Here is a 14,166-nt window from a genome sequence, read left to right as displayed (position 1 = left end):
GGGTCCCAAGAGCGAATTACTCTCTCCAACTTCCTTTCTAAAAAGGTCTAGGACACAACTCCAAAATCAAGCATTAATGTGCACAAATGCACAACATGCAAGAGGCAGAGCTAATGCAGAGTGAGTGCACGGCCAAGTGTAGACGAATTTGCTCAGGAGAAGGGGGAGAAAACTAGGTCGAGTGCATAAACCTGCCACGAAGCGGGAACAAGGCCCTTTTTTTTTTTTTTTTTCGACAGGAAAGCCACGTTTCCAGACTAGGCGCGCGCTCAATCGAGTTGCGGGCAAGAGAGAATGCGAAGTTAAGGCTCCGGAAAGCAGTTCCACGGGGCTCTGGTGGAACTAGGCGGGCTGGGTCGGGAGGTGGCCCAAGCGAGCGGCCCGGCGTGGACACACCCTGAGTTAAAGGACCGTGGAGGGAGAGGAGGGGACACGACGGAGAAAGTAGCTGCAGGCACCGAGGGTGCGGGCCGCACGGGGCCGGGGGCCGCGGTGGGCGCTCACCTCCCGGTGTGGTGGAGAAGAGCGTCCCCCCGGGCGTGGTGCAATAGTCATGAGGTAGCTGCGCGGCGTCGCTGATGGGCACGGTGCGGGAGGGGATGGCGCGGCTCTGGCTGGACTGGTGGCCGCTACTGGCGGACGAGGACATGGCTCTGGGCGCGGGCTCTCGGGCTTTGTCCGGCGGGCGGGCGGCGGCGGCGGCGGCGGCGGCTGGGGACCCGGGCTACTCCGGCTCTTTTGGCGTGCGGAAGGGCGGGCGGGGCTGAGCGCGTTCCGCTCGCTCCTCTCAGGCTTCCTCTTGCTCCCTCGTCCCGCTCCGCTCCCGCCGCTGCCGTCTCAGCCGCCGCCGCTGCCGCCGCCCGATCCTTCGGCCTCCGCCAGCAGCCTCAACAGCAGCAGCAGTAGCACCAGGAGCAGCGGCAGCAGCGGCGACGACGACGACCGGAAGCGGGCGAAGGCGGGAGCCAGAGGGAGTTTGGGGAAGCAGACTTGCCGGAAGTGACGCTTACCTGGGCGGGACCGATGTTGCAAGGGGCGGGCCGGGGGCGGGGAAGAACACCCCCCGCCCCTCGCCCCAGCTCCGGCCGACGCGAGCGGCGTGGGACCTGTGCGAAGTGATTGTGAGCCCAGGGAAAGTGGATGCGGAAAACTTTACTGGTTGTTGTTTTTTTTTAATTTCCAGTCAGCACCACTTTACTTGAACGGATTTGTGCTTCCTAACAATCTCAACAAAATTGTATTTTACTTTTAATTGCTCAATAATAAACATAAGCAGTATATGCCTGATGTATTAAAAAACAAATCTAAGCAGAAAGGTTTGCGGTGTCACGGCATCCCAGTTTCCCAGTTCCCCTTTGCAGGAGGAACCACTGGTGCCAATTTATTGTGTATCCTTCTAGAAACAGTCTTCATAATACACACATAATACAACATATAAACATTAAGAAAAGAAAGATTAATAACTATGTCACAGGGATGAGTATTGAGTTAAAGAAACGGAAGCACAGGGGAAGGTTAAGACCACGAGGTACCTGTAAAATCTAGATCTGGAACCCTATTCTTTTCTCTTTGGCCTCAAAGTTTTTATTCTTAAAAATTATTAAGGAGCTTCTGTTTGTGTGAATCAGTGGTAGTCAACCTGGTCCCTAGCGCCCACTAGTGGGCGTTCTGGCTTTCATGGTGGGCAGTAGCGGAGCAACCGAAGTATAAATAAAAAGATTTAACCATAGTAAGTTGTTTTATAAAGATTTATTCTGCCAAACTTAGCGAAAACTCGACATAAAGTACTTGGTAATTATTACTATATGCTTTAACTTGCTGTAACTCTGCTTTATAAATTTTATAAAGTAAAGTTACTTCCCTACTTTATAAATCACCATTACTGTGGAACTGGTAGGTAGCTAAAAAATTTTACTACTAACAGAAATACAAAAGTGGGCGGTAGGTATAAAAAGGTTGACTACCCCTGGCTGTGAATTATATCTATTGATAATTACTGTATTAAAATTAAAGCTGAGAAGTTTTAAAACGTTCTTTAATTCATAAAATGTCATTACCTGTTAATATATTTTTATTTTTAAAGATTTTATTGATTGATTTTAGAGAGGGGAGAGAGAGGGAGAAGGGTGGTGGAGAAGGGGGAAGCATCAATTCATTATTTTTTTTATTATTAATTTTAGCAAGGGAGAAAGGGGAAGAGAGAGAGTGTGTGTGTGTATGTGAAAGGGTGGGGTGGGTGGAGAAGCAGATGGTCACTTCTTCTGTGTGCCCTGACTTAGAATTGAACCCAGAACTTAAAAACGCTGGGCTGACACTGCAGCTGAGCCAACCACCCAGGACTGGAAGCACCAATTCATAGCTGTTGCTTGTATATGCCTTGATCAGGCAAGCTTATGGTTTCCAACCTGTGACCTCAGCATTCCAGGTCCACGCTTTATCCACTGCATCACTACAGGCCAGGCTGTATTTTTCCCCCATCCCACAAAATTAGTGAGAAAAGTACTGCTTTACGCGTCTGCAAACATTTTAGTGTCTGCTTAGTAGAAGACATCTGCAGTCTCACCTCTGTTTCTCTACTTAATTGGTTGTGACGTTTTGTTTTAAGGATGTGAAGAAAACTCAGATTCATACAGATATATAGTTGAAAAAGAGATACCCTCACAGGTTCCTAGACAGGGTCTCAGAGATCTCCAGAACACACTTTGAGAACCACTGCTCTAGGCAGCATTGCCTCTGCCCACAATGTACCCAAGATGGAATTGAAAAAATAATCATGGTATAAGGCCGGTGGCCATGACCATGCAGGTTCACATTGGATTCGGGCAGATGGTAAAGGAACTGTGGAGCCAAAAATGGTGGACCATTCCATTTATTATAGTCTTGCCATGGCAGACCAGCAAGTAGGCAAGGAAGATGGCGCCCCCCCCCCCCAATGGACTCTCCAGCAAAACAGGCAGGGTGGGCTGGGAGGCAGGGACCCCTTCCCTGGCAAACAATGGTCCCTCCCAAGCAGGCAGGAAATCTGCAATTTGCAATCTGCCACCCTGAGAGCAAGCACCCACAGCCTTACATAGACTATATACACATGGTGCTGCCCCTTTCTTGTGCACCAATCAGGTAAATACAAGCAAGCAATCCTAACACACTTTTTTTTTTTTCATTTTTTCGAAGCTGGAAATGGGGAGGCAGACAGACAGACTCCCGCATGCGCCCGACCAGGATCCACCCGGCAGGCCCACCAGGGGGCGATGCTCTGCCCCTCTGGGGCGTCGCTCTGTTGCATCCAGAGCCAGTCTAGCGCCTGAGGTAGAGGCCACAGAGCCATCCCCAGCGCCCGGGCCATCTTTGCTCCAATGGAGCCTTGGCTGCGGGAGGGGAAGAGAGAGACAGAGAGGAAGGAGAGGGGGAGGGGTGGAGAAGCAGATGGGCGCCTCTCCTGTGTGCCCTGGCCGGGAATCGAACCCGGGACTTCTGCACGCCAGGCTGATGCTCTACCACTGAGCCAACCGGCCAGGGCCCTAACACACTTTTTATACACTTGTTTGCCCAACACATGGGTACCATCAACATAGCTATTTTCCCATTTTGAGAATGAGGAAATTGAAGGTGAGATATAAGTGTTTAGCCCAAACAAAACAGCTACTATTTCACCACTTAGAGAGTCAAAATAACCACGATTGGGGGTTGGAACTTTCAGTCCCACCCCCCTGACCTCTGGGGAGGGCAGAGGGGCTAGGGATTGAGATCAATCACCAATGGCCAATGATTTTAATCAATCATGCCTTTGTCATGAAGCTTCTGTAAAATCCAAAAAGAACTGAGGGATGAGAGAGGAGTTTGGAGAGCTTCCAGATTGATGAACACTTGGAGATTTGGGAAATGTGTCACACCCAGCGAGAGTGTGAAAGCTCTGCATCCTTATCCAGTATCTTGACTTATTTTTTTTTAATTTTTTAAATTTTATTTATTCATTTTTAGAGAGGAGAGAGACAGAGAGAGAGAAGGGGGGAGGAGCTGGAAGCATCAACTCCCATATGTGCGTTGACCAGGCAAGCCCAGGGTTTCGAACCGGCGACCTCAGCATTTCCAGGTCGACGCTTTATCCACTGCACCACCACAAGTCAGGCAGTATCTTGACTTATGTATCTCTTCTATCTAGCAGTTCCTGAGTTATAACCTTTTATAATAAACTGGTAATCTAGTAAGTAAAATGTTTTCTGAGTTCTGTGAGTTGCTCTAGCAAATTAATCAAACCCAAGGAGGAAGTAGTTAGAACTGCCGATCTATAGCAAGTTGATCAGAAGCACAAATGACAACTTGGGCTTGCAATTGGTATCTGAAGTGGGGGAGTAGTCTTATAGGACTGAGCCCATAACCTAAGGAATCTGACACTAACTCCAGGTAGTTAATGTCAGAAATGAGTTGACTTGTAGGATACCCAGCTGGTATTGAAGACTTGCTTGGTGGTCAGGAAAAAACCCACACATTGGAATTGAGAGAAGACTCTTATCTCTGAATATTTTCTAGGTCTTTGGGGACTGGGAACCTGTCAATGCAGTTGTGACCACACAGCCACAGTACCCTAGATCCATACTTGATACGCTCCTAGGATTAAACATGTAAATTATACCACATTTGGGCAGCCCTTTTTGGGGGAACTTTTAGCATTTATTAATATAACTTCAGTTTTTTAAAAAATGAAAGTGGGCAGGGTATCTCCAACCCAGATGTGCTTCTCCTATAGTCCCTTATTCCGCTGTTTAGTCACCCTGGCTTCCCAAAACTCATTCCTTCTAACTCCCCTGTAGCCACCTTGTGCTCTATTTCCTCCTCTGGTTCTGTCTTTCCCAGGGGAGAGGAAGATCGTTCCCCACGCTCTATAATGAGGCCACCCACACTAGATCTGTATTGTCATAAGGATAATAGCCCCTTACCTTTGGATAACACTTTTTCATTTTACAAAGCACTTTCAGGCCATTATCTCACGTAAGCCAAGCCACAGCCCTGTGATGGAGGCAAGCTGCTTATTATTCTTATCTATATTATACAGATAAAGAAGCTGAGGCTGAAAGAGGTTATGACTTTTCTGAGGTCAGATAGCCAGAACAGACGGAGCTGGGTTGGCCTAGTGCTCAAGTTTCTGGCTGACCATCCTATGTACTTTCTCCTGCACCTGCTGGCCTCCTGCATTATAAAAAGTGCCAGATGCCCCACGGGCACCCACTCTTTGTCATTATGTCTGCTGAACTCATTTGGGGATAAGCAGCATCCATTTCCTGAGCTCCTGAAACACAAGAGACAGAATATGTTCAAGAGGTGATGATAATTATAGATAACTTATATAGGCATCTAGGCTGAGTCAGGTGCTGTACAAAGCCTTCTAGAGATCTTATCTCTAATACTCCTAACTTCTAAAAAAGAGTAGGTATTATTATGCCCATTTACAGATGAGGAAGTGACCTCAGAGAAACTAGCTTGCCAAGGTCACCTGCTGTGTAAGGCTGGTGATTGTGGCCATGCAGGTTCACACTGGATTCAGGCAGACGGTAAAGGAACTGTGGAGCCAAAAATGGTGGGCCATTTCGTTTATTAGAGTCTTGCAATGGCAAACCAGCAAGCAGGCAAGGAAGATGGTTTCTCTTTCACTTCCCTGACTCTTCAGCAAAACAGGCGTGTGAGGGGACCTCTTCCCTGGCAAACAATAGCATACAGTGGTCCCTCCCAAGCAGGAAGGAAATCCGCAATTTGCAATCTGCTGCCCTGAGGGCAAGCACCAACAGCCTTACATAGACTATATACTCATGGCAGTGCCCCGTGCTCATGCACCAATCAGACAAAATACAAGCGAGCAAGCCTAAACACTTGTTAAAACTTGTTTCCCCAACATGCTGTATCTCTAGAAATTCTCTAGCCTCTCACTGTGGTTCAGTCCACTGTGCACAGGCTTTGACATCAGACATGCCTTGGTTCAAATACTGGCTCTCCTGCCTGTCTGCTGTAGGACCATGAACTCTGGACATGTTTTTGCATCTGAAAACTAAGAGCAGGAACCTCTCATTCATAGAGTGCTTGCCTGAGAACTCAATGTCAGGTCCAGCCAAGGTCTGGGTGATGGAAATGGTAGGTAGGCACCAATCAGATAAAAGAAGTTACCAAGGGCCATGAGGCTGGGAGAAGAGGGGCAGGTAGGAAAGCAGTATTATGCCAAAACCTGTGCTTTTAGCCTCAGTATTTCCTACTCTGGAGGTCTTGTCAGGTGATACCATCAAAAGTCTGTAGTTGCAGATTTTAGAAAACAAGATATGGCTTTTTCAAAGTTATTTAGGCATAATGTAGTCTTCCACTGAAGTCAGTTTATTATCTGCATATTTACTACAATTCAGCACCTTAGTTTCTGTCTCTCTCTGCTCTCTTTATCTCAGTATTCAGTAGAAGATTTTTCATGGGTACAACACTCCCTCTATTACCCCTGGCCTGCAAGGTAAAAGTGGATAATACACTTAAGGACACACCATGTCCTATGGCCTATGCCTGGTTTTGATTGCTTGAACTCCAACCAGAGAGAGCACTTTTGAAATGGAAATGCAATGTCATCCAAACAATGAATGGTGTACCATGCTCTGTGCCCGGCACAGCCCAGAGGCAAGGGACATGGTATACAGCACTTGGGAGCCAAGCGTGGTTGCTCACCAAGTTGAGACAGGCTCTCTGCACTCAGGAGCTTCTGCCCTCTTTTGGGTGGAGCTGAGGGTTTTCAGTGGGAATTCTTTGTAATGACTGTCTGTGCCCTGTTCGTTTCAGAGTAGAAAACTCTGACTTGAGTGCTGGAGATCTGATTCTCCATTTATGCTCTGGCAAGCTACCTGGTTTTCATCTATCCATCAGACTAATTCATTCAGAAATATTTACTCACCTCCTAGTATAACCCTGGCTATAGATTAAGAGGTGAACAAGGGCAGACCTTGTGGAGCTTCCACCTAGCCATGGGATTCACCTGCCTTAGTGAATTAGGCTGAATTAGGCTCAGAAGCCTGGGGTGGCAATGGCTGACAGTATGTTTGGATTGTATCACCATCTTCTCTTCCATGGCACCCCATTACTCTCAGAATTTTGATTAAGTCCCTCCCTGGTCTGGCCTCATCTCTTACCTTTCTTTTTTTTTTTTTAGAGAGAGAGAGAGAGAGAAGGGGGAGGAGCAGGAAGCATCAACTCCCATATGTACCTTGACCAGACAAGCCCAAGGTTTCAAACCGGCAACCTCAGTGTTCCAGGTTGAGGCTTTATCCACTGCACCACCACAGGTCAGACATCTCTTACCTTTCTTTCTCTTACTTTCTGTGCTCCTGTTTCTCAAATGGACCATGTTCCCTCTCATCACAGGGCCTTTGCACATGCTAGTCCCGCTGCCTGGTTTTTCTCTGTGGTGACCAGGCATTAGGCTGACCCCCATGATCTTCACTTCCTGGTGTTCACATCCTTGAGTTGGGGGTGGGACCTGTGACTTGCTTCTAACCAATAGAATAAGGCAGAGATGATGAAAAGTTGCCTCTGTGATTATGTTATGTAAGACTCCATCTTGCTAACAGACTCACTAGTCTCCCCCTCCATTGCTGGCTTTGAAAAAGCAAGCCGCTGGCCCTGGCTGGGTAGCTCAGTTTGATAGAGTGTTGTCCCCATCCACCAAGGTCGTGGGTTCAATTCCTTGGCAGAGCACATACAAGAGTCAACCAATGACTGCATAAATAAGTGAAACAACAAATTGATGTCTCTCTTTCTCTCAGATCAACAAATAAAAGTTAAAATTTTTTTTTGAAAAGAAAAAGAGAAAGCAGCTGTATGAGTCCTCCAGTCACAAGGAAGTGAATTTGCTAACAACCTGCGTGAACCTGGGAGTGGACTGGCAGTTCCACTGCTGGAGCTCTGTGTGGAAGTGCAGGACTGGCTGGCACCTCGCCTGCAGCCTTGCTAAGCAACCGGCAAGGCCACACCTGGACTCCTAACTCACAGACACTGTGAGATAATAAATGTATTGTTTTAAGATGCTAAGTTTGTTTTCTTGTTTTTTGTTAAGGCTGTGTAAAATTGTTACTATTTTCTAAATGCAGGATAGAAAACAACTATATTTCCTAATATCCACCTAGTTGACTCTTACTCATCTCCTCTCATTCTCATCCCACCCGGGAGAATGGTCCCAGGGCAGACCTTTCCTACCCTGTCTGCCAAGGCTCCACCTTCTTTTTCTTTTTCTTTTTTTAAAATTTTTTAAAAAATTTTTTATATTTATTTTAGAGAGGAGAGAGAAAGGGAGAGAGATAGACAGAGAGGGAGAGAGAGAGGAGAGAGAGACAGAGGGGAGGAGCTGGAAGCATCAACTCCCATATGTGCCTTGACCAGGCAAGCCCAGGGTTTTGAACCGGCAACCTCAGCATTTCCAGGTTGACTCTTTATCCACTGCGCCACCACAGGTCAGGCAAGGCTCCACCTTCTTATCAGAGGCCCTCAACCAGTGTGTGCCTCACCTCCACATGACCTGTACCACTATAATTGTGATTATTAATATCTGCCTCTCCACGAGACTGTGCCATGAAAGCAGCCCATTATGTCTCTGTTCCCCCCAGAGACCAGAACAGTGCCTGGTATATGTAGGTGCTCAGTAAGTGTTTGTTGAATAAATAAATGATTGGCAGGACATTCAGGGTCAGGAGCAGTGCAGGAATAGATAGGGGCTGGATTGTTCAATGGTTAGAGGCTAAAAAAAGCCTTGGGAGAGAGTGCATATTGTAGTCCTAAGAACTGACTTTTATTGTGATGTATCTGGACAACTGAAGCTAAAAGTGTATTTTGGGGCATTTGTTTTGGGAATAATATATGTCCATACAGCTGTCACAATGGGCCACCTCCCCAGGACTGGGCATAAATGTGTTTCTATTGGAAACTCCAGACTCCTTTCTCCTTCAAGAAGAACTTGTAGTTTGATCACCAGGCAACTCTTAACAATATCCTTCCTATGACTTTCCATCCTCCCAGACAGAGGATGGAAAATGTGGGGGAGAAGGGAGGGTTGCAGTTAGGTGCAGGGAGCCCCAGCTTGGCAGTTTCAGTAAGGCCCACAGAATGCTCAGTGGCCCAATAAAAGGTGGAAAAAGGAGTGCTATATGTGGGTGCTACATACTGAATTATATTCTTTCAAATGCATATGTTAAAACTTTAACTCACAATGCAACTGTGTGTTAAGATGTGGCCTTTAAGTATGTAATTAAGGTTAAAAGAGGTTGGAAGGGTGGAGCCCTAATCCAACAGAGCTGGTACCTTTATAAGAAGAGGGAGAACATCCGACCAGGTGATGGCGCAGTGGATAGAACGTTGGACTGGGACCTGGAGGACCCAGGTTTGAAACCCTGATGTCGCCAGTTTGAGCCCAATGTCACTGGCTTGAGCAAGGGTTCACTCGGTCTGCTGTACCCCCACCCCCCGTCAAGGCACATATGAGAAAACAATCAAGGAACAACTAAGGTGCAGCAACAAAGAATTGATGCTTCTCATCTCTCTCCCTTCCTGTCTGTCCCTCTCTTTGTCTCTGTCACAAAAAGAAGAGGGATAGCTATCAGAGCTCTCTCTTTTCCATGTGGGAATACAGTGAGGTGGCCATCTGCAAAGCAGGAAGAGAGACCTCACCAGAAACCAAGTCGCCTAGCACCTTCATCTTGAACTTCTCAGCCTCCAGAATGCTGATAAAATAAATTTCTGTTGTTGAAGCCCCCCATTTATGGTATTTTGTTATGGCCACCTGAGCAGATTAAGACACAGGGTTATCCAAAAGGCTCTATTGTATGCTATAAAAACAAGGTTGAGGGGCTTCAGTGGTTAGACCTGTGCTCTCCTGTATCCAACTGTGTCCCCTGACTTTTGTCCATCAGAGTTTAAACACGCCGAAGTCTCTATAGCGTTCAATATCCCTCCCCAGGTGCTAAGGCGCTTCCTAGCTCTGGCCGTGCTCCTGGCCCATCATTCCAGCTGCACTTCCTGGAGTTGTCTGCACTTGCTGCTGTTTCTCATCCCCATTCTTTCACTCCTCAGTCACTTCAGGTGGCTCCATTGCAGAGAAGATACTTGGATGTCCCCATCCAGTGCCCACTTTGGTCCTTATCTGACTGTTCTCTTTTTCTCGACCCTTTCTCCTCCCTTGCATTTTTGGACACTGGTCTCTTCTGTGTCTCTTTGTCCTTTCCTGCCACCTTGCTTGCTCAGGAACCTCTATGGAAAGACCCACATGGCAAATACCTGAGGGAGGGCTCTTGCTGACAGCTTATGAGGACCAAAAGCCCAGGAGAACTGAATCCTGCTAGCAACCATGGGAGTGGACTAGGAGAAGGATGCGTCCTAGCCAAGCCTTGAAAGACTGTGAGAGTGTAGAGCCAGAGGACCCAGCTAAGCCATGCTTAGATTCCTGACCTATATAAACCATGGTACAGTAAATGTTTCTAACCACTAAGTTTTGTGTAATTTCTTATGCAGCCACAGATAACTCATACAGGCACTGAATTGACTTCTCAACCTGCTGATGGTAATGACCTGTAAATTGAAAAACACTGATCTAGTTCGAGATGCAAGTACTGTGCTGGGCATCCAGGGAGATTTAAGGATGAATAAAAAACCTGCTTATTGTTTTCAAAGAGCTTTTAATGCCTTTTGAGGATCTAAAAATTTAATAGGATGAGTGTATTTCTAGGGCAGGTGTTCCAGCTGTTCAAAGACAGTAGAAGGAAAAAAAAAAAGACAGTAGAAGGAAATGAGAAGTTCCCTCAGGCTAAGATACACTACTGTGGGGAGCACTGAGCTATCTTGATTGGGGAATCCTTAAAGGGAAAACATGGGCTTCACAGGAGGACCTAAAGGGATTTCCATATGTATGAAGGCTTAAAAGAGAGAGAGTGTGCAAGTGAAGAACTCTGCTCAGGGAAAGATTAAAGTAGCCACAAATTGTATCTTATTTCTTCTGTGATTAGAGCCTAAGAATTACTCAGTAGGCTTGGTAGGGAAGGAGTTTAGAAAGACAAGCTGTTGTGAGAGTTAAATGAATAAATATGTGTAAAACGCTTAGAACAGTGCCTGAAGCATATACTAAGTGGCTATGCGTTGTTAATGTTTGGTTATTGTCATCTTGTCCAGGCCCTAGCCATGTTCACAAACAACTTTCAAATCACCAAACCCAGTAGCCCTTCTCGATTCTTCCCCTCTTCACCTCCAACATCAGGTCTTGATATTGGTTCTAGCAATTGCTAGATGGTAAGTGGTCTCCATCGGGCTCTCAGTCATTGAAATTGAGCTGCTCTCTTTGCCCACAGGATAGTACCCCTTCCACAAGGGCCCTGAGGATTTACCTTTCTCAGCAAGGGGTAAACCCTGCAGGAAACAGCCAGATAACAATTTTGTCATTGCACAAGAGGTTTCCTATCTGGCAGGCAGTTTGCAAGGCTTTCGGGCATCAACAGGGGGCCGTGTGCAAGCCCTGGCAAACATCGAAGCCATTTTATGTTCATGGGTGAATGGTGTATAGCTTCCAGCTCAGGTGACCAGCTTGGACCAAGGCCCTAAAGGTCGCAGGCCTGCACAGATGCTCTGGTTGTTTGGAGGAAACTGTTTGGGCCAGCTGCGAAGACCTAGTGTGCCTTCCCCTTGCACAGCTCTATCTTTCTGAGCCCTCCTTTGTTATTCTGAAACTGAAGGTGACCGTGAATATTTTGTACATAAGAAATAAAGTGTTGCCAATTGATTGTTCAATGAAATCTATAAACATCATGACTGAAAATCTTAGAACTGTCCATCATTATTTACTGAGCACCCACTAGGTATTGCAGGAATATGTCTTTAGCACTGTTCAGTTCTCTACCCATCCCTGTGTTTCTGTTCCTTGCAAAGTGATTTTGCTTCTCCTGCCATCAGAACATGGAGTCTATTTCCCCACCCTTGGATCTGGGTGGGATTTGTACCTTGGTTTAGCCAATATAACTATGGAAGTGATGTAGTGCCAGTTTTGAGCCTAGACCTTGAGAGAGACCTTGCCGGATTCCATTCTTGCTCTTAGAACCCTGAAGCTCCATGTGAACCAGCCTGGGCTAGCCTTCTAGAGGATGAGAGACATATGACCTAGTCGACAGCTAGCCACTCCCAGAAGCAGAGGCCTCTGGCTGCCTAGCCACTGACCCCAGATGCATGTTGGGAGTCCAGCTGAGGCCAGAACAACTGCCCGACTAAACTCAACCTAAAATGCTGACCCATAAAATCTTCAACTCAATAGTTATTGCTTTAAGCCATTTCTAAATTTTGGGGTGTCTTATTATGCAGGATAAAAAGTGCTGACTGTTAGAAGCACTTACCATGTGCCAAGCTCTGGGCTATTTCAAATCAGGCAGAGCCTTGGCAGAAAAGACTTATGCAGAGATGGCATAATAATGGCCATGATGTGGTAAGTACTCTGGAGAGGCAAACACACAAGGAATAGAAGTGGCATTTGAGGTGGAAAGGAGTCTTGTCCCTGTGGAGTTGGAAGGGCCAGGATGAAATTCCTGAGAAAGGGGAGTGGGTAAGGTAAGGCATGAATGTGGGATACCCCAGGTTGGGGCCATCAGTCCGCGGTATTACTGAGCCCTTACAACATGCACAGAAGCACTGCAATGGTTATCTCAGGTCTGCATTTGGCCTAGCAGGGGAGAGAAGACATCCACTTGTGGAAATTTGCCAGAAATGTTAGGGCGATTATAAGTGAAACAGAAGTAGCAGGGCCTGCTTTGTCCAGAGTAATAAGGAGCTTAGCTTGGGCATAACAGGACTTGATCCATTTATTTATATCTGGTATCTGGTACATATGGTATGTTGCAGAGGTACAGTGATGATGAGGTTGAGGAAAGGCTTCCATAGTCTTCCTGAGAAGGAGTCATCAAAGCCCAAGGGAAATGTGTTCCCGTTCTCCACAGGCAGAATTAAATGTTCTTTCTTCAGGACTCCCACACATTTAATACATGTTTCTGTTTATTAGAGCATTTGACTCGTTGATCATCCTCACTGGTTGAGTTAGGGGCCTCATTTCTTTCATCATCCCTATAGAGCCTGGTGGAGAGTATATGGTGAGTCCTCTATAAATGAAGGTCTGTGAAGCTGCTACCCTTCCATGTGATGCCTTCATGTTGGGCATCACAACCTCAATATTTCATGTGTTAATCCTCACAATGACAACGAAGTAGGTACCCTGTTTCCCTGAAAATAAGACCTAGCGCGTCTTTAGGAGCAAAAGTTAATATAAGACACTGTCTTATTTTTGAGGAAATGGTAGACTGTTGTACATTGAAATAGTCACAAGAAATTCTTGATGGAATTCAGAGTTTGGCTGGTTATGCTGATGTTTGTGATAACATGACTACAGTATAGGAGTAAATATTGATTTTTTGTTCAACAATAAAAGTGAATTCTTGCCTGGCCTGTGGTGGCACAGTGGATAAACCTTCAGCCTGGAATGCCAAGGTTGCCGGTTCGAAACCCTGGGCTTTCCAGGTCAAGGCACATACAGCAAGCAAGCAATGAACAACTAGCCTGAAGCAACTATGAGTTGTTACTTCCCATTCCATGCTCCTCTTTCTCTCCTGTCTCTGTAAAATCAATAAAGTATTTTTTTTTTAAAAGTGAATTCTTGTTCATGGAAAAAGAAGACATCCCCTGAAAATAAGACATAGCGTGCCTTTAGGAGCAAAAAAATTAATATAAGACCCTGTCTTATTTTCGGGGAAACACGGTATTTATATATTTTAATTTCTATTTTAGAGAGGGGAACATTAGGATTTAGAAAGGTGAAGTAACTTAGTGCAGCCATAATTATTGTCTCTAAAAATCTGAATGGGTGCCTGAGAGCATCACGTGAAAAGTTTCCTATTCACCATCTTCACGTTTCTCAAAGTACCCCGATCTGGCTAATTGAACTCCATTCCCTTGAGAATACAAATCTGGAGCTTCAGTCCTGCGTTCCTGTCCACACTCCACCCTCCCAAGCATTTTCCCTCCAGAAGCCGTACACAAAGCGGATCCACCCACGAGAGCGCGCGAGCCGCCCTTCAGCGCGCGCCGCTCCCGGGCGCGGCATGAGGACCCGCGCGCTGCTAGGTTGCGCGAGGCCTG

At 46.4% G+C, this 14,166-nt stretch overlaps 1 protein-coding gene across 1 annotated transcript in view; it reads right to left on the bottom strand.

The window, feature by feature from the left end:
- EIF4EBP2 (eukaryotic translation initiation factor 4E binding protein 2) overlaps positions 1 to 970 on the bottom strand; it is a 37,077-nt gene extending 36,107 nt beyond the window's left edge. Inside the window, exon 1 of the mRNA XM_066349771.1 lies at positions 505 to 970. Within this exon, the coding sequence (XP_066205868.1) occupies positions 505 to 649 (145 nt within the window). The 5' untranslated portion in view covers positions 650 to 970. The remainder of the gene's footprint in view (positions 1 to 504) is intronic.
- Positions 971 to 14,166: the final 13,196 nt, after the last annotated feature.

Source organism: Saccopteryx leptura, chromosome 9, assembly GCF_036850995.1.
Source record: "Saccopteryx leptura isolate mSacLep1 chromosome 9, mSacLep1_pri_phased_curated, whole genome shotgun sequence".
In the NCBI taxonomy this organism is placed as follows: domain Eukaryota; kingdom Metazoa; phylum Chordata; class Mammalia; order Chiroptera; family Emballonuridae; genus Saccopteryx; species Saccopteryx leptura.
The sequence above is the reverse complement of the archived record's forward strand: the minus strand, read 5'-3'. Positions and strand labels throughout refer to the sequence as shown.